At 51.8% G+C, this 18233-nt stretch overlaps 1 protein-coding gene and 1 long non-coding RNA gene across 30 annotated transcripts in view; one reads left to right on the top strand and one right to left on the bottom strand.

Annotated features, from left to right (window-relative positions):
* The window catches only part of Trak1 (trafficking kinesin protein 1), a 154683-nt gene that overhangs the window by 89413 nt on the left and 47037 nt on the right, over positions 1 to 18233 (bottom strand). For 18 of the 28 annotated variants that reach the window (XR_015626747.1, XR_015626746.1, XR_015626749.1 and 15 more), the window contains exon 2: positions 5193 to 5490. Coding sequence is in view for 4 of the 28 variants with exons in the window: in XM_087562515.1 (XP_087418641.1) it covers positions 2307 to 2394 (88 nt within the window). In the remaining 24 variants the exon portion in view is untranslated. 28 annotated transcript variants of the gene reach the window in all.
* On the top strand, positions 7677 to 14855 carry LOC120094300 (uncharacterized). 2 transcript variants are annotated; one of them, XR_015628141.1, is made up of 7 exons: positions 7677 to 7865; positions 8290 to 8430; positions 8521 to 8686; positions 9141 to 9242; positions 12779 to 12967; positions 13047 to 13136; positions 14498 to 14855. It is a non-coding gene; the product is annotated as an uncharacterized LOC120094300 (long non-coding RNA). The 2 variants fall into 2 exon arrangements; XR_015628140.1 differs by lacking the exons at positions 7677 to 7865; positions 8521 to 8686; positions 14498 to 14855 and adding an exon at positions 9512 to 9608 and having other exon boundaries at positions 8338 to 8430; positions 13047 to 14377.

Raw genomic sequence — 18233 nt, 5'->3', positions numbered from 1 at the left:
ACAAACCAAGAGGAAGATTAAAAGAAAAAAATACACCAGGCACCTGAGAACTACAGCCACAGTTACAGGCCAAGAATCTGATTTATGGGTTGGCTAAAGGGACTCAGAGAGCAAAGGTGTCTGCTGCCAAACTTGACAACCTGAGTTCAATCCCTGGGACCCACCCAGTGGAAGAGACTCCCACAAGTACCCTGACAACACAAATACAAAAATATAAAAATGTAAGTTTTTAAATTCTTCTTGATATAAAAAAAGAACCCGTGTAGCAAGCACACTGTCTGTCGCATGAAGGAGAGGGACAGAAGGAGAGGTGGCCCTGGAACAGGTGAGTTCTCTCTTTGCAAAGATCAGACTTCAGCTCCAGAAATCACCATGAGACTCACAGACATATTTCTGTCCATCCACCTACAGGACCTGACCCCTATCAGACCAGGGAGATCCGTGGAGGGAAGGAGACAGGAACTCATCCTAATGTAGGACTTTAAGAACTCCTAGGAGTTCCCCAGAGTCCAAGATGCAGCTTCTCACTGTACCCACAAGAGGCACCCCACTAACCACTGCCCGTCCCTTCCCGTTACTTTCATGGCCAAGGAAATATCATTTTATATTATAATTTTTCAAAGGGAAGTATTAGAAATAAAATTCTAGAATTGCTAATCCGTACCTTGAGCTAAATGAATGACGTGTGCGGGAAGGCCACCATGTTTTATTCGAGCAGGTCTGAGGCAGGCGAGATGCCACATTTGGCGGATTAAGTGTTAGCAAGAAGGAACAAACTCCTCATGCAGCCGCTTCCAGGTAGGGGGCGGCTGGAGTTCTGGTTGTTTTGCTTTAACGTGTTCATGTATGTGTGTTTCTGTAAGCATGCATGTATGTGTATGTTCCTGCGAGGTCCAGAAGTCAACCTGTGTCTTTTCTCAATTGCTTTCCATCCTGGTGTTTTGAGAGGGGGATCACCGGTTCATCCACAGGGGCCAGTCAGCTCAGGGATGCTCCTGTCTCTGCCTCCCCCAGTGCTGAGAAAAATAAGCACACACCAGCACGCCTGGCTTCAACATGCAGGTCTAGGGATCGAACTCATGCCCCGGTGCTTGTGTGGCTAGCAGTTTCCCAGCTGAGCCATCTCCCAGCCCGAATGTGCTCTCTCCCTCAGGCAGGGCAGATGCCAGGAGCCTCCATTCCCCGAGAATTTCTTGCTTGTTTTCAAAGGGCTACAGCGGGTCACACACACTCATCCTCACCTCTGAGCTCTGAGCAGGACCAGGTCACTGAGAAACCCCAGAAATTAACGTATACCACATCAAGAACCTGGTCCTGAACGGCCGGGGGCTCCAAGTACTTCTATCAGTAAGACCGCAGGTTTCGGAGTCATCGGGCTTTCTAAGGCTTAAAAGTCTGCAAACCTGAATTTGTTGGTAGGGAAAGAGAAGAGGCCACTCCGGAACTCAGTAGGCTTTGGAGTATAGACAGGAAACTAGATGGGTCATCCCACGGTCAGACTTGAATCCGATCCACTCAGAGGAACTGAGAAGCCCGCATACAGCAAGCGACAAGCCAGAGCAGGCCGACGACGTAAAGCTCTCGTCAGGGGTGTGGGGACCACAATCACAGGGCCAAGCTCTGGGCAAAGGAGGCACAAGAATGTGGGGGAGGGAGGAGGGAGGGCTGAGTAGTTCTGCTCTTCACATCTGAAAAATCCCTTGCTGACCTACACCAGCCTGGGCGCTGACCGATTAAATATAGAGAGGCCGAGGCAGGGGTATTGTAAATTCAAAAGCCTGCCCGACCTACAGAGCGAGTTCAAGATCAGCCTGAGCAAGTCAGTGAGAGCAAACCACAAAATAAAAAGGTTAAGAAAATGGGAGGGTGGGCTTTGGGGTAGCTCCGTGGTAGAGCCCTTATCTAGAAAGCATGGTCCTTGGTACTGAAGAAAGGAGAGGAAGAGGAGGGTGGGAGGAGGAAGAAGGGGAAGAGGATGGAGAAGAGGAAGAAGGGAAGCAACCGGGGTCAGCGGATAGTACTGACCTGGGAACAGGGGTTTTAGAGGCAGATTCTACCAAGGCCAGCAAAAGTCAGGCCTAAACCTTACGTCCGGCTATTGCTGGCCTCCCCTGAACCCAGTAAAGGGGGTGTGAGGGTAAAGAGCTTCCAACTCCCTCCGCTCCGTCCCACCTGCCCATCATTCAACCCAGAGATTCCTCAAACGACCAGTACAAGCAAGGGTGAAGCCAGGACCCTCTGCTCCACACACCCCCCATTCTGCCACAGAGTAAACTGACAGCGGACATTCCCACGAACACACTCACCACAGGAGTTTGTCCCAGCCAGTGTGTGGTCGAGTCCCGGCAGAGGTTGGGCCCTGGAGGGCTGCCTGAGCTGAATCGCCAATGCCATGGGCAGACGCAAACTCCAGAGGGGACTGGGAGACGGAGTGGTCCTCCACGAGAGCTTGGCCACCGCTCTGAGCCTGCCTCAGCAGTTTTCCAAGCTTACTTGTCGGGACAGAGCTGAAGATACTCACGCTGCCCAGGGCGCACAGCGGGTTACGTGCACGGCGGGTTACGTAACTCCGGCAACCGGGAACCCTATCACCTCATCTTATGAAACTACCCCAAACAGAAAAAAAGGCGCACCCACAACACAACACCTCTCCAGGGTGGGGCGAGGGGGCACGGGCAGGGAGGGAAGCCTTTCTGATGGCCAGTTAGTTTTGCCTAAACTGTAGCGTAGAACAGAAAGCCACTGTTCTTCTCAGGACTCCCTGGGAAGTGAGGGTGGAGGCACATTGCCAGGCAGCGTCCCGGGGCTGTGCTTGGCAGAGCCCTCAGAATCCACAAAGAGCTCAGGGCACATTCAAGGTCTCCGGGGAACGCGTTTCCATTTTATGTCTTTGTTGCACTGACCACCTGATAGGACTTTCTTGGCAGGGAGGGACTGCAGGGGCTGAATACCCAGCTCTTCAAATACACCACGTTCCTGAATTGGCAAGGCTGTGTCTGAGACTGTCGCTGGGCATCATGGGTATGAACTGAGGCTCTCAGTGGCTCCCCAGGGGCTTGCTACAGGCATCGTAACAAAAAGCCTCGGGTTTCCACATCCCACAGGCTGGACAGCTGGATGCTTCTGACCCTCCACTGGCAATCCCTCGGTTGTCACGCTTTGAGAAAGCGAAACTGGTTGGACAGGCTGAGGTTCCCAGGATTTCACTGGCAGAGTCAGGGCTGGGAGCCCAGCTCCAATATTTGGAGTGTCCCGGTCTCCCTCGTCTCTTCCCCTCCAGAGCATGCAGTAGATGGTCCTTAACACCCTCTCATGTGCCCTGCTTGTCCTGCATCGCTGTGCAGCCAACTTCTTCATGCTCCTCTGTCGCCCCAGTCAGCTTCCTACCTGGACACTGCCTCCCTACTCAGGACTCTCCAATTCAGGGCTCAAAAGCAGACCCTACTCCCTCTCACTCAGGGCTCAGAGCCAGAAGATGATTACTCCCCACTATGCTCAAGGTCTCAAAAGGAGTCCCCACAAGGAGGCCCATGTCCCCAGAGGGGACATAGAAAGGAGATGGACCCAAGAGACCTAGGGGTCCTACTCAAGACCTTTAGAGGCCACTGTAAAAAGGAACCTCCAGAAGCTCAGTGGAGTGAAACCACTCCCCCATCCACACTCAAGGATCAGGTCTTGTAGGAGCTGGAACTGAGCTGCCCTGTAGAGACAAGAACATGGGCCTGCGGGGCCCACTGGGATTCTCCCAAGAAGGAGCTCCCAACATGTTCCTGCACTGAGAAGAAAGATGGATTGTGTCATATGTGGGTGTTTCTGACACTGTGCCCTCGAGTAATAGACAAGGACAGGGGGTCAGGGGCACAGGAGAGGGATCAGGGGCACTGAGGAGAGGGGTCAGGGGCCCTGAAGAGAGAGAGATCAGGGGCACTGAGGAGAGATCAGGGGCAGTGAGGAGAGATTAGGGGCACAGGGGAGGGGTCAGGGGCACAGGGAAGGGATCAGGGGCACAGAGAGGGGTCAGGGGCACAGGGAAGGGGTCAGGGGCACAGAGGAGGGGTCAGGGCCACAGGGGAGGGATCAGGGGCACAGAGGAGGGGTCAGGGCCACAGGGGAAGGGTCAGGAGCACAGGGGAGGGCAGCCATAGATGCTACACCAGAGGGAGCAGGAAAGAGGGGTGTACAGGCCCAGGACAGGGAGGAAACGCTGGCATACTTAGGAACCACAGCTGTTTCTGTGCCCCTCAGGAGACAGGCAGCTCCTAACACACAGGGTGTCCTGGGTGTAACTTTACAGTTAACTCAGAACAAAGAGAAGCTGCCGGGAGCCATTGTGCATAGGCAAACTGTCCTGATGTGTGTGGGCAAAGTGTCCTGCATCTGTGTGTGCAAAGTGTCCTGATGTGTGTGTGGGCAAACTATAGTATGACAGAGCGCTGACACACACACGGTGTTGGAGCCCTTTCTGTGGACATAGCGTGTGGAGCCCTTCCTCTGTCAACACTGACACTTGCATGCCACTTCCATGACGCCCATGCCAGTCTGGAGAAATACAACACAAGAGAGAACCAAACTACACTGAACAGCCATGCTGGGCCATGCATGCTGCCTAGGGCCCAGTTCTACCGTCTCCAGCCTCTGTGACAACTCCGTGACAACTCTGTGACATGCCGACCCAAGCCACAGAATGACACATCGATGAAGCAGGTTCTGAACAGAAGGTCCCTGATCTCAGACTCTGTGTAACCATGGTGACCGCATCCACCCTGAGATGGTTCACACTGTCACCCTGATGGGTTCTAGAACCATTTGTCTCCTAAGACAAACCTCTGGACACGTGTGCCGGGAAGTTTCTCAACTGTGTTCACTCAGGTGGGAAAGCCAAGCGTGAGCACGGACTGCGCTATCCCATGGGTCCTAGGCTGTGTAATTCATTCGTCTCCTTGACAACTGTGGATGCAGCGAGACCAGCAACCTCACGGTCCTGCACTAACTTTTCCCCACCATGACAAACTGCACCCTAAACTGTGAGCCAAAATGAACCCACCTTCCCCTTAAGCTGCTTGTGCCAGTTAGGTTGCCGTAGCAATGTGAAACCAAATACACTCCCAGGCCTTCTCCTGTGGCTGCATACCCTTCCCAGTCTTGATGACCGAAGCCCCGTCCCCATCCCCAGCAGGGTAAGGTGAGCATACCGGTGATGGTGCAGGCATCCCGGTGCCCTCTGTAGCTGGGAGCATCTTCTATAGCCTCACTCACATAATGCTCTTCAGGGATGCCCGGGCTGCAGGCTAGGACTGCATGGTTGCAAGCCTCAGAGAGGGGCACGGAGCTGGCCGAGGTGTCGTCGTGCAGGGCTGTGGCGTCCAGCTTGGCAGGTTTCAAGGGGAGGTGCCCACTGCCATGGGGGGACCCCGCTGCCTGAGTCAGGGGCAGTCGGGCAGATGGCCCCCGGGAGATTCAGTGTACCGGCAGGGACGGCTCACAGAGAACCTGTGGAACAACCCAGAGAGAAGGACACCATCGTGAGAGAGGTGGATGCGTCTAGACAGAATCCTTAAACGTCAAGGCAGCTGAGATTAGGCTCTCATTACATCAACACTGAGATGGTTCGCTGGCTAACCAGGCCTCAGACACCAAAATCGGTCTTGGCTGATACTAAAAAATTAACAAAGTGGCTTTCTCAGCTAGAAGGGCAATGGCCATCCCCAAAGAGAGAAGCCAGGGAGGGCATGGAGCAAGTCACGGCGGGAAGAGTGTGAGTGTACACTCTGAGGAAGATGCAAACTGACACACCGATGTGCGATGCGAGGCGATAGGGTCATCCGTACGCCAGTTACAAATGACAGGATTAAACTCCACTGAACACAACCCCCACAGAGAGCTTTAAGTGAGATATGAGTGAGCTACTTTGAGAACCTGGTAAGTTAAGACCTTGTTTACAAAACAAAAACAAAACACATCAGGCCGGTTCACAGGCTCCTGGGGAGAGCCAAGGACAGTGGGTTAAGGCCCTGGGAAGGATGACTGGGCTAAAGTGATGTCAGCCCCATCAAGGCAGCTCAGACTTCCACTGAAATCTGACTGTACTGCTACAGGAAGAGCAGCCCTACACGTGACCTGTCAGGACAGTGCTGGCCCCTGAGAAGATATCCTTTCATTCCTTTCATTCAGTAAAGGTCCTCTCCTGCACACACACACACACACACACACACACACACACACACACACACACTCACAAATAAAACTAAAATAAGTCTCTGGTACCAGAGAGATGCTTGGCAGTTAAGAGCATCTACTGTTCTCGCAGAGGACCTGAGCTCACAGCCTCCTCTAACTCCAGCTCCAGGGGATCTCATACACGTGTGTACATAAACTCACACAGGTGCACACACATAAACAGAAAGAATGTAAATGGACAGAAAATACAAAATGGTAAGAGGCAGGAGGTTCTACGCACATCGAGGAGACAGAAGCAAGAGAAGCCTGGAATGGGGGTGCTTCTGTAGGGTGACCTGTGGAGCCCAACTGGACTATCACACCGAGGAAGGTGGAGAAGCAGCCTTGTGAGAAGGCACAAAGCATTCTGGGTATTAGGGCTTTAAGTCAGCACTCCAGAAGCCCTCCACTAGCTGCCACCCATGCTCAGTGCTTTAGGATGGGAATTCTCTGGGTGAGGCTAAGGGACGCTGGCACCGCCTGGCAGTCGTGAGCAAGTAATGGCTTCCTCTGTGCTGGCTGTGTTGTGACTCTGGTCTGGACACTGACTGGCCAGGAACAGTCTAACAAGTGACACACATCTGTATACATCTTCACAGAAGTGGGAGAAAGAAAAGTCTGAGTGCCCACACTGGGAACCTGAGTTAACCTGAAATGATCCACCACCAGGTTAGTTCTGAAGAGTTCCAGAAAAACAAAGAAAGAAAAAAAGATCCAAAAAACATGAAGGCAAGACAGAAGGGGACATAATGATGATGATGATGATGATGATGATGATGATGATGATGATGATGATAACAACAACAACAACAAGGACACAGTAGCATTTCAAAAAATGTTTAAAGATGTATTTATTTCATGTGTACTGGTATTTTGCCTGCATGTGCAGTGTGACTAGTGCCCGAGGAGGCCAGAAGAAGGTGTTGGATCCCACAGAACTGGAGTTACAGGTGGTGGTAAGCAGCTATGTGCCAGTGCTAAGAATCAAACCTGGGTCCTCACACGTTCCCCCATCTGGTTTAAATAGAGTCCCAGTAGGAGCCCATGGAGACCCAGGGATGGTGAGGAAGGAAAAAAAATCCATCCCAGGGTGTGAGTTTGCTGAAACCCTTGTGTCAGCATTCCTACTCAAACTTTTCTGCCAATCAATTGAGATCTCTAAGAACTCAAAAAGCAAAAATAAGCAAACAGCCAGGACGGTACCCCAGAAGAGGCCAGGGCCTGGGAAAGGAGCTGGATGGCTTCAGAGGATCTGAGTTCCACCCCTAGCACTCATATAGAGTCAGGTGGTGGGACCTACAATCCTAGTGCTGAGGAGGCCGAGATGGACGGATCACAAGTGTGGAACATGTTCACACATGTACGCACAAAGCAGAAAGGAAAGCTGGTCTGAGGCTGCGTAGGGCACAGGTTCCAGCAGCCCCAGGCACCGTCTGTGGAGACAGGAAGAGGAAGCTGCTGAGACACAGGCTGGGTCCCCGCAGGTGGCTGAGACCAGCCGTCCTCTGCTCACACCCGAGACTGTGAGGCAGATAACACAGATGTGGTCAAGGAAGACCAACCCTGTGTTATGCATACAACAAACTCATATGCCTGTCATCACTGTTAGCATTCTAAGCTCCGCCCCACGGTTACCTGGAGACAGCCAGGTATGCCTGACTCACTATAAAAGGCGCTGCTTGTCCCCCCTCCTCTCTCTTGCTCTCTTGTTCTCTCACCCGCTTTGTTCCTTCTCTCCCCATTCCCCCCTTCTCTCCATGTGTTTATGACTCGTTCCCCCCCTTCCTTTCTCTGCCCCTACCACCCTCTTAACTCCCCTTCCCATGCCCTGAATAAACTCTATTCTATACTATACCATGGTGTGGCTGGTCCCTCAGGGGGAAGGGAAGCCTCAGCATGGGCGCACAGAGGCACCCCCTTCCCCCGCAGGTGTCACCACACCTCCATAGAACATATCCCCCTCCCTTTATCTTTTTATAAACATATCAATCACCCTCGAAATTACTCAGACTGCCCAAGAAAGTGAGCCTTGTATGTCCCTAAAATTACATTTCAAACGTCTTTCTATGGTAGCGCACAGCCACGCAACTGGGCCACTATTGGCCCTTCTGGAGCTCCCAGGGAGCACTGGCCACTACGGAAGAGGAAGAGACACTAACCTTCCTGTGTGGCCAACTCTTCTTAGCCCAAGGCAGTCACCAACCCTACTTAGAGGTAAGGAAATAATGCTCAGTGAGGCCACACAAAGGCAGCGGAGGGGACCAGTGGGAAGCTGTGTCTCCCAGCTTTCTCTCACTCTAACAGGCTCAGAAGAAGATCCTGGAGGGCTCAGCAAAGCCTGGCTCACACAGAGCCAGGGCTTCCCTCCAGATAGCGGAAATACCATGTGGGCTGTGCGGTTGACTTGCAGCCTAGGGAGCCCCGGGAAGACGGGACCCCTGTTAGCAGAGAAGTGAGAAATTCTGCAGAAGTGAGAAATTCTGCGGCCTGGCCATTTTGGCAGACAAAGGGGTGCCAGAAAGATAAGAATGGGGGTGGGGGTGGGCAGAGAGTATACACCAAGGAGAGGGGGAGGAGTCTACACGGGGGGGGGGGGGGGGGGAGCGTACCCAGGGGTGAGGAGCGTATGGGATGAGGGGAGGGGGGAGAGCATACACCAGGGGGAGGAGGAGTGTACAGGGGGTAGTGTACTCAGGGGGGGGGGCAGTGTACACCAGGGGGAGGAGCGTACGGGGGGGGTAGGGGTACATACACCAGGGGGAGGAGCGTATACGGGGAGGAGGAGCGTACGGGGGTGCATACACCAGGGGGAGGAGCGTACACGGGGGAGGAGGAGCGTACACCCCAGGGGCTGAAGACGCAGTGGCACAAATATTCCTGCCTTTTCTAGAATATCATACAAAGAATTTCTCCCTCATCCTTAGGTGTCTGCCCCACATCCACAGATGATCCTTGAGAATTCAGAGTAAGCTTTACCTCAGAGAAACCGCTTATGTTTTATAGCCAATATCTGTTTCCTGTGTTTGGTGAGTTTCCGTCCACTTCCCTCCTAGCTTTCACTGGGATGAAGTCTCCCCTCAGCTACTACCTCCTGGCTGCAGCCCAGGGCTTCTGAGGGGTCTCTACGATATGGGGGTGCCACCTGCATTTGTGAAGCCACGACAGGGTGGGGGGGACAGGAGGTAGTGGAAAGGCCTAGAGTCGCCAGGGTGGTAGGGGGTTTCTGGGCGGGGGGGGGGGGGGGAGCGGGAGCAGCTGGACACACACTGAACCTGTCTTCTCATTTCTAATTTAGAAACAAGCCCCCAAGAAGGCCAGTCAGTCTGCAGGCCATGTGTGGAGGGTGGTCCCTGAAAGTCCTGGTTCCCACCTGGGGCCAGCGCACACACAGGGTGAGGCAGGATCATGGCAGGGGATACAAAGGGACGTGGGTAGGGGATGGGTAGGGGAACAGCTCCTCGCCCTGGGATCTAGGTCACCCTTCCTGCCGGCTGGGCCAAGAAACTTCGGCACAGACATGCATGCGGAAAGGCCAAAACCACCAGCAATAACGTGTGTCTCTAAAGACGCCTCAGACAGGGACACTGAAATGAACAAACTGCACTGAATCCATTGAACAACATAAATACACACACACACACACACACACACACACACACACACACACCCCTCTAAAGACACCTAGGTGTGGCTTTCTTGGGAAGTTCATATATATATATATATATATATATATATATATATACACACACACACACACATACATATATACACACACATATATACATATAACACACACATATACACACACACATATATATATACACACATATATTCATATACATATATACATATTGTGATAGCGATAGAAGCACGCTTTTCCTAACCACACTGCTCCTGTGCCCCTTCATCTCCCTCCTTCCCTGCCCCTCCCCCTCCCCCTGCCCCTCCCCCTCCCTCTATCCCATCTCATTTTTCCCTTGAAGCATGTGTTCTCTCTGACTCCCTCACTTGCTTCACCCTGATTCATCCTCAGATTCCTTTCTGTTAAGTAGCCAGGAACCTGGCTTTATCTCAGCGGATGTCCCTGGGGTGTGTGTAGGGGGGTGGGGTGGGGTACGGGACTCTCGGGGCCTCCAGCAGCCATGATGGCTGTGTCCGGCTGTGTCCGGCTGTGTCCGGCTGCGTCCGGATGGCGCCTCCCTCAGTTGCCACTGTTGTTACTGTCAGCTGCTGGAGGTGGAGAGGCTAACTTGTACAGGCAGCCATTGGAAGATGAGCTACTGCCCGGAATGTGTGGCCGTGTTTAAGGCTGGTCACCTACCGGGCCAGCTGCATTAGCATCTGCTTTCTTCACAAGAATCTGGGCTCAGGGAAGCCAACCAACCTGCCAAGAAGCAGAGCCTCGCTCCAGTGGATCCAAAGGGGCTGCTCAGGTTGAGTGGTGCTGTACTTACAGGAGAGTCGGGAACACCATGTGACCGCTCACAACCAACCCTTCTGCTCCCACAGCCCTGGATCTATAAGATGGCATCCCCGCCATAGCAGGATCAAAGGATCAAAGGGACTACACCTGTCCAGTCAGCCGGGATGTGGTGCTCCAGTAGCCAGGGCCTCCCATAACTCCTCCTCTTACCACTCTCTGACCTTTGATGACCTTCCTGGCACTCCCATGAGTCCTCTGGCTCCACAGCAAGTGGCCAGTGGGAGCCGGCATGCCAACACTGAACGGTGGAACAGGAGCCGTTAGATGAGTTACAGTCAGGTGGGGTGAAGAGCATGGTGGCCAGGAAGCCATCAACTAATGGGGGTGCTCACAATACCCAAGACTCACCCCAGAGTCGAGGCTCAGCTGCACACAGGATGCTAACCATCCTGTTCACAAGCCAGTTTACAGTTTGTTCTCGATAGAACCCTCCTCGTGGTGAGAGGGTGTAGAAAGGCGTGGGGAAGTCAGGAGCACGTTCAGGGCTCATCCTGAGCCACGGCAGGTGGAGGGCTAAGAAGCATTACTCCTCAGGAAACGTCAGCCTGTGCAGACACCATCAAGGTTAAGCAGCACCAAGGCAGGGCATCCTGTGACCAAGTTGTGAGGAACCCACATCAGACAACTCCCTCTGGATGTCAAAGTGGCTGGCAGGTTCCATGCTGCAGGCCTGTAATCCCAGCGCTTAAGGAACTGAGGCAGGAGGATGAATTGGGGCCCAGCTTGAGTCACACACTTAGCGAAACTATCTAGACAAGGGAGCTGCTGATCTAGCTTAGCAGGGTAGAGGGCTTGCCCACCACTGCCAGAGACCTGGTCTCTGTTCCCCAACCCCCACCATACACACACAGGAGCAGGGATGGGAGGGAGAGAGGAAGGGAGAGAAAGGAGGTTGAAGCATCATCCTGGTGGCCAAGGCACAGAAACGGAGGAGGTGACAGTCTCAGTAACAGTTCCTGGGGCTTCTTGTGACTGCTGCAAGGGTCTCTGGACCCTTTGAAGGAACAGAGAAGGACAGTAGAGGTCAGGCGGACACTGTTACAGGTTCTGCTAGGAAGACTTCGGGACAGCCGTGCACAAGGACGGACAGTCATATGTAGTAGCTGTCCTGAGTGCCCGTGCCCACCGCTATCCCACAGATGTGCACACACACACACACACACCCCACACAATCAATAGAGTGCTTTGTCCCACCCCCAGCCCACAGATGTGTACACATGAAATCAATGTCACTCTTTGGTTCTTTGAAACAGGGTCTCACTCTATAGCTCCGGCTGGGCTGGAATTCATAATCCCCCTGCCTCAGCCTTCAAAGTGCCGAGGCAGCAGGCCTGCACCACCACACCAGGCTTAATGCTACTTATTTGTCTCCTGTAGGGACAGGAAGGGTCTCTTGCTAACCTAGAGCTCACCATTGCAACTAGACTGGGCAGCAAGAGACCGCCAGGAATTCATTTGTCTCCACATCTGCTATGGAAGGCTACAGGCTCCTGCCACCATGGCTGGCTCACACACGGGCTCTGTGGATCTGAACTCAGAGCCTTGTGATCGTCAGAGAACACTTTATCTACTGGGCCCCCAGCACCTCAAGTCAGTTATTGAATTATGCATGCATGTGTGCATGGTTTTGTGTGTGCAGGAACACATGTATGTATGAGTGTGGGTACACATGTGTGCACACATGTGGAGATCAATTCTGGGTGTCGGCCTGAGAAATGCCACCTGCTTCCTTAATATGGAGTCTCTTTCACTGGCCTGGAGCTTGTGGCATGGCTGCCAGGCCAACCCCAGTGCCTATGTCTCCGCCTCCCTGGTTTACCACCATACCCGTGGTGTCAGGTGATCAAACTCTGGTCCCCCTGTTTGTATAGCATGCACTTTGCTGGCTGAGTCGCCTCCCCAGGCCTCAGTGCCACTTTAAAGCCATGCCTTTTTCTAGCTCTGGAAAGCTTACCTCCCCCAGATAATAAAGCAGCCAACATCACTTAAAGAAAGTTCCCCCAAACTCAAGAACAACAAAGGGAGTGACTATGACCAAATCCAACCCTAACCCCAGATCTCCTTTCCATCTTCCTGTAGCACGGAAGCAATCTCCCCAACACGAAAGACTGATCCACTGATCCATCAAGGTTTCATGAATGAGAGGTGCTGCCCCTATGGTCCAAGAATAATTCTCTTGCAGCTGAGAGGCCAGAGCAGCACAGCCTCGACTCTGTCTCCCAAAATAAGGGAGAAAATGAGACCAGACCTGGAGCAGTTCAGCCTTACGTAAGGCTCCCATCCCTCTTTTAGCTGCAACAGCAGATTTTTTTAAAGCACCATAAATAGCTCCCTCTCTCTCCTTCAGGGAGGCCGTCCAGCCACAGAGCCTGAGGCGGCCAGCTTCTCCTCTTTCTTCTGCAGTGGAACCTTCACAAGCCTTCCAACACAGAGCAAGGTTAGTGAGGCAAGCCCTTCTGGCCCAGGACAGACATGTGTCACTGACGCCTAGAAGCTGGGCAGGAAATTCAAAATTTGGCTATTGGCCCCCAAGAGCCAGCGCTCACAGTCTAGCATAGGCAGCAGAGACTACATTCAGGGACCCCACAGAGGGGCTTCTCCTGCACATTTGGCTGACAGGGTGACGCTGTAGTTGTTGGACATTTAATCCTGCCAATCGAGGGGCACAAGGCCAGCCTGGCAGGCAGCAAGAGGGAAGAGGTTGTAAGAGGCCCGGCACAGTGATAATATGTCAGGCCCAAAGGCAAGCTACATACAGAAAGCCATATCCTAAACCCTTCACATCGCAGGATTGGAGGAAGAACCTGGAGGCTGGCTAGAGCTGGGAGGGAGATGGCAAGAATGATTACCTCGTCCCAGACTCCTGCAAAGTGCTTGTGGGACACCTGAGACGCTAGGCTGGAAAGCCTTTATCTTGAAAAAATGTTCGGCCCTGGGCTCGGGGACCTCGGCTGTGGAATACTGCAGTCTACCTTGTAGGAATCATTGCTTAGAAGGGACACTGAATCCCAGGATGCAGGCCAACATTTATGAGAAGTTGGCATGGCAGGGAGGGGGTGTCACATCTGCTCTTCCAATATAGGCCTAAAGTTAATCATCAACCACACCCAGTAGCTACTTAGCCTCAAATCCCAGGACAAAAGGATCGCAGCAACTCCAAAGGGCGGACACACCCAGCAACATGGGATGGGGCTAGGAGAGGGTAGGAGCAGCTGTCCACCATGCAGCCTTTAATGTACTGAAACTCTCAAACACAACATCATCAACGACTTCACAAGGGCCCCACCAACAAAAATGCATACACAGGCTGCATGCACCATGTCAAGACCGGGTTCTGCCAGGTGGGGGCACTGTCAACCCTGAATTCACAGCAACCAAAGGAGGGCAAGCCTATTCTCTTCCCAGTGGCTTCTGGGGAAAAAAAAAAAAAAAAAAAAAAAACTGAGGTTGGAGGTCATTTGCACAGTCTTAAGAAACTAAAAACTCTATGGCCCAGGCAGGGCAAGAGGGTTCAGGGGTAAAGGTGCTTGCTGCCAAGCCTGAAGACCTGAGTTCAATCCCTTGAGGACAGATTCTTCCAAGTTGTCCTGAGTGTGCTGTACACACTGAGACATACAAACGCATGTGCAAGCCCATGTGTACTTCACGAGCGTGCATGTAAATAATTTTTTTAAATCATGTGCATGTGTGCTTGGTAAGTTTTTTTTTAAATCACTATGACAACCACAGCCTGTGGCATATGAAGGAAACATCTACAAGTCTCTCATTCCTCTTTACCGTGTGTGTGTAACTTCTCAGAGCATGCTGGGACAACAAAAAGAACCACCCTACGTGGAAAACAGCTTTCTCAAGTGAGCGCGCGCGCAAGGAAACTATGTTTTTTTCACACCCAAAAGCTAAAGGCAAACAGTACAAAACTTTGCTAAAGCAGATTCAATGACAGAAGTTACCAGAAAAAATATACAGGCTGGCAAGATGGCTCAGCTCACCGAGGTCCTGCGGGAGAGCCTCATGACCTGGGTTCGATCTCAAGAGTTGGTCTCTGAGCTCCACACGTGTTATGTGCTCCTGCATACTGCCTCCCCCCATATATATATGCACACACAAGAAAATAAATAAATGAATAAATATGTTTAAGTTATCAGGAAAATAGCAATAACAGTCAAAACTGTCACCCTGGCATTTTTTCATTCCTAACTAACCTGTGCTGCTTACTTCAGTGACGTTCAGGAGCTTTTATATCAAAAGCAATCCCACAGGGATAGAGAGATAGCTCATCAGTTAAGAGCACCAGCTGCTCTTCCAGAGAAGCCACATGTGATGGTTTATATATGTTCGGCCCAGGGAGTGGTACTATTAGAAGGTGTGGCCCTGTTGGAGTAGTTGTGGCCTTGTTGGAGTAGCTGTGTCACTGTGGGTGTGGGCTTTAAGACCCTCACCCTAGCTGCCTGGAAGCCAGTCTTCTACTAGCAGCCTTCAGATGAAGATGTAGAACTCTTAGCTCCTCCTGTACCATTCCTGCCTAGGTGCTGCCATGTTCCCACCTTGATGATAATGGACTGGGACTCTGACCTGTAAGCCAGCCTCAATTAAATGTCCTTAGAAGAGTTGCCTTGGTCATAGTATCTGTTCACAGCAATAAAACCCTAACTAAGACACCACGTTAATTCCCAGCATCCACATGGTGACCCAGTAACTCCTGTAACTCCATTGTAACTCCAGTCCCAGAGGATCTGATTCCCTCTTCTGGTCTCCAAGGTTATCGCACCACACACACACACACACACACACACACACACACACACACACACACACTACACCCACACACACACATACACTTCACACACAAACACACACTACACCACACACACACACACTACACCACATGCACACACACTTCACACACACTACACCACACACACACATACACACACTTCACACACACACTTCACACGTACACACACTACACCACACACACCACACACACAACACTCATATACATAAAATAAATCAGACATTTTAAAAGTAATTTTGCAGCTAGTTATTTTCTAAGGAAAAGCAGAACCTCACATCGAGCCCTAACTTTCCTCGTAGCATGTGTGTACATTTAAGAGAAGGAAACATAGCATCTATTACAGATTTCAATTAAATAAGACACAGTCAGTCCACACAATACAACGTGTCCCTCTCATCCATGTGCCTTCTGATGGCAACACCGAGAAACTGGGTCACCAAGAACAGATGTCAAGCACAGGCTCAGTGTGAAAACGCAGCTCACAAACCAGCATGGGGCATGGTGTGTCTGTCTACATTAGCAGGAGACACAGAACTTCACCACACACACACAGTCAGGTCAGAGCATCTCTCGACCCTCACCTGCTGTGCTTCTATCTGCCACAGGCAGTGATTAACACAGTGAGATACAACTACCCGGAGAATAAGAGACTGTCGAGAGCTCAGCCCTAAGGGAACATGTATATGACACACATTCCCCAGCGCCCAAGGCTCAGGGTCGCTGCAGAAGAAGGAGCTGGAAAAATATGGCAGCCGAAGGCAGTGTTGGCTACAAGTCAGTCTCTGGCTGTGGCAGGCAGATGTGCACTCGAGCTGGCCGCAGTGGAAGCATCGTGTACAAACCTATACAAGTCCAAGCCGGACAATATCCCAGCACAGAGAGGGGAGTCGGGCACACAAGCCCCTAGCCATGGAGCTGTCGGCAACTGTTAGCTCTGGGAGTTGGGGAGGCAGCTTTCTCTAATTCTGTAGCTGTTGGCTATGTGCCAGCGGAAGGCCACACACATCAGCAGGTTGGGTGGCACAAAGTAATCTTGAAGTTTTCTTTTAAAAAAGAACATAGAGTTGGGTGGGCTGGGAAGGGGTGATGGATCTGGAGAGAGTTGAGGGGGAGATCAATACAATCAAAACAGGTTGCATGACACTCTCAAAGAACGATTAACAAGTAAGACCTAGAAACCTAGACCAGTGTAACTCACCATCTGCCAGGCACAATTATGTCACCACTATCCCCGCCCACAGAGCCACACCCACGGCCTCTGTGACCCCCTCCTTATTAGGGCCTTGGTAGGCTTCCAATCCCACACTCCAGCCCTCTCCTCTCTCTTGCTGAGTCACATGTCTACCCCACCCACGCCATCCCTGGCCATGAGCAGGGCTCCTCTCCACCGGCACTGGACCACACACTAATTTCCCAAGGCGCTTCCGCTCACCCCTGACCGCTGATCCCAAGGAAGCCACTGAACCCTGGTTCCTCTCCATAAAGCAAGGAGCAACGAAGCCAAACAGCAGGGGGTGCTACGAGGAATAAGTGAGATAAGTATACAGTAGGTGCTCCATAAGTGACAGTTCTGCAGCTAACCCAGAGATAAAATCCTCTCGAAGGTTTTAAAAGGTTCGCTTCCACTGTTTTAGGTCACCATTGGGCCCTCGGTGCTTAGAACACAGTAAACTCAATGTTTATACAACAACTTCAATGATTCATCTTTATGCCTGCCCCTGTTGAAAAAAAAAAAAGCCACCCCAGCCTCCCAGTCCAAGTGTGACAGGTCAATTACAATTCCAGCAATCAATGGTGCATGCATTGTCACAGCAGGAAATGTCGGAGGGGCTTCCTGAGTGACTGTCAGGCAAGCGCCCTCCACACTCAATACTTCACAGAATTCCACATAATTTAAGGCTAAAAATGGGAGGAACAGAAGGTTTCCCACATAGCTACCCAAAGGAGTGTGTTTTAAAACTTGTATTTATTAGCACATTGGCCCCCAATGTGCCTGAACTACAGTGGAATCCCAGCCTGGTGTTTTTCAAAACAGATTCCACAGCTATGGAAACACAAGCTACACTCTGCTATGACTTCAGTGTCGGATACACTGAGAGGAAGCAACCCAGCACGGCTACACCACCTCCCCACAGACAGTGCACACCCAGTAAAATACCTCACCATTCTGCACACAGACCTCTCTGATTATGCGCAAACCACTACACAAAAGTCCCCCTGGTGGGTATGGGGGTAATTATCTCCCTAACTTACTGGCTCTAAATGAAGCCCCAGGGAGGCCAGTGGGCCTTCTTTGGATTACAGGAACAGATTCTGGCAAATGGCAAAGGAAGAACATTCTAGAGCCCCATTCAAAGGGCATCTTGGAAGAAGGGGAGCCAATAGCTTAGGATTTTTCAGCCACTTTCAGTATTTAATCTAAAGCAGAACTTGAGACGACTCAGAAGCCCAGAGCTGCTGCACAGGGAAGACCCAGGAAACAGGGAAAAGCCAGGGATTCCAGGAGTTAAGGAGGCACCGGCTTAGCTCAGTCAGCCCTAAAAGTTAGAAAGTTACTTTGTTACTGAAATGAACAGCACAGCTGGGAACGAACAGCGACACCCACACAGTCACTGTGGCTCTCTGGCCTCAACCACACACTTCCAGGACAGCCTTGGGCTATGCAGCCTGAGCCAGCACTGCACAGGCACTACAGTAAAAATGGCAGGGAGAAACAACAGCCAGAAAGGAGGGATGCTA

The sequence above is a fragment of the Rattus norvegicus genome, chromosome 8 (assembly GCF_021556685.1).
Source record: "Rattus norvegicus strain SHRSP/BbbUtx chromosome 8, alternate assembly SHRSP_T2T, whole genome shotgun sequence".
NCBI classification, from domain to species: Eukaryota; Metazoa; Chordata; class Mammalia; order Rodentia; family Muridae; genus Rattus; species Rattus norvegicus.
Note: the sequence above shows the minus strand (reverse complement) of the source record. Positions and strands in the feature narration are given on the sequence as shown.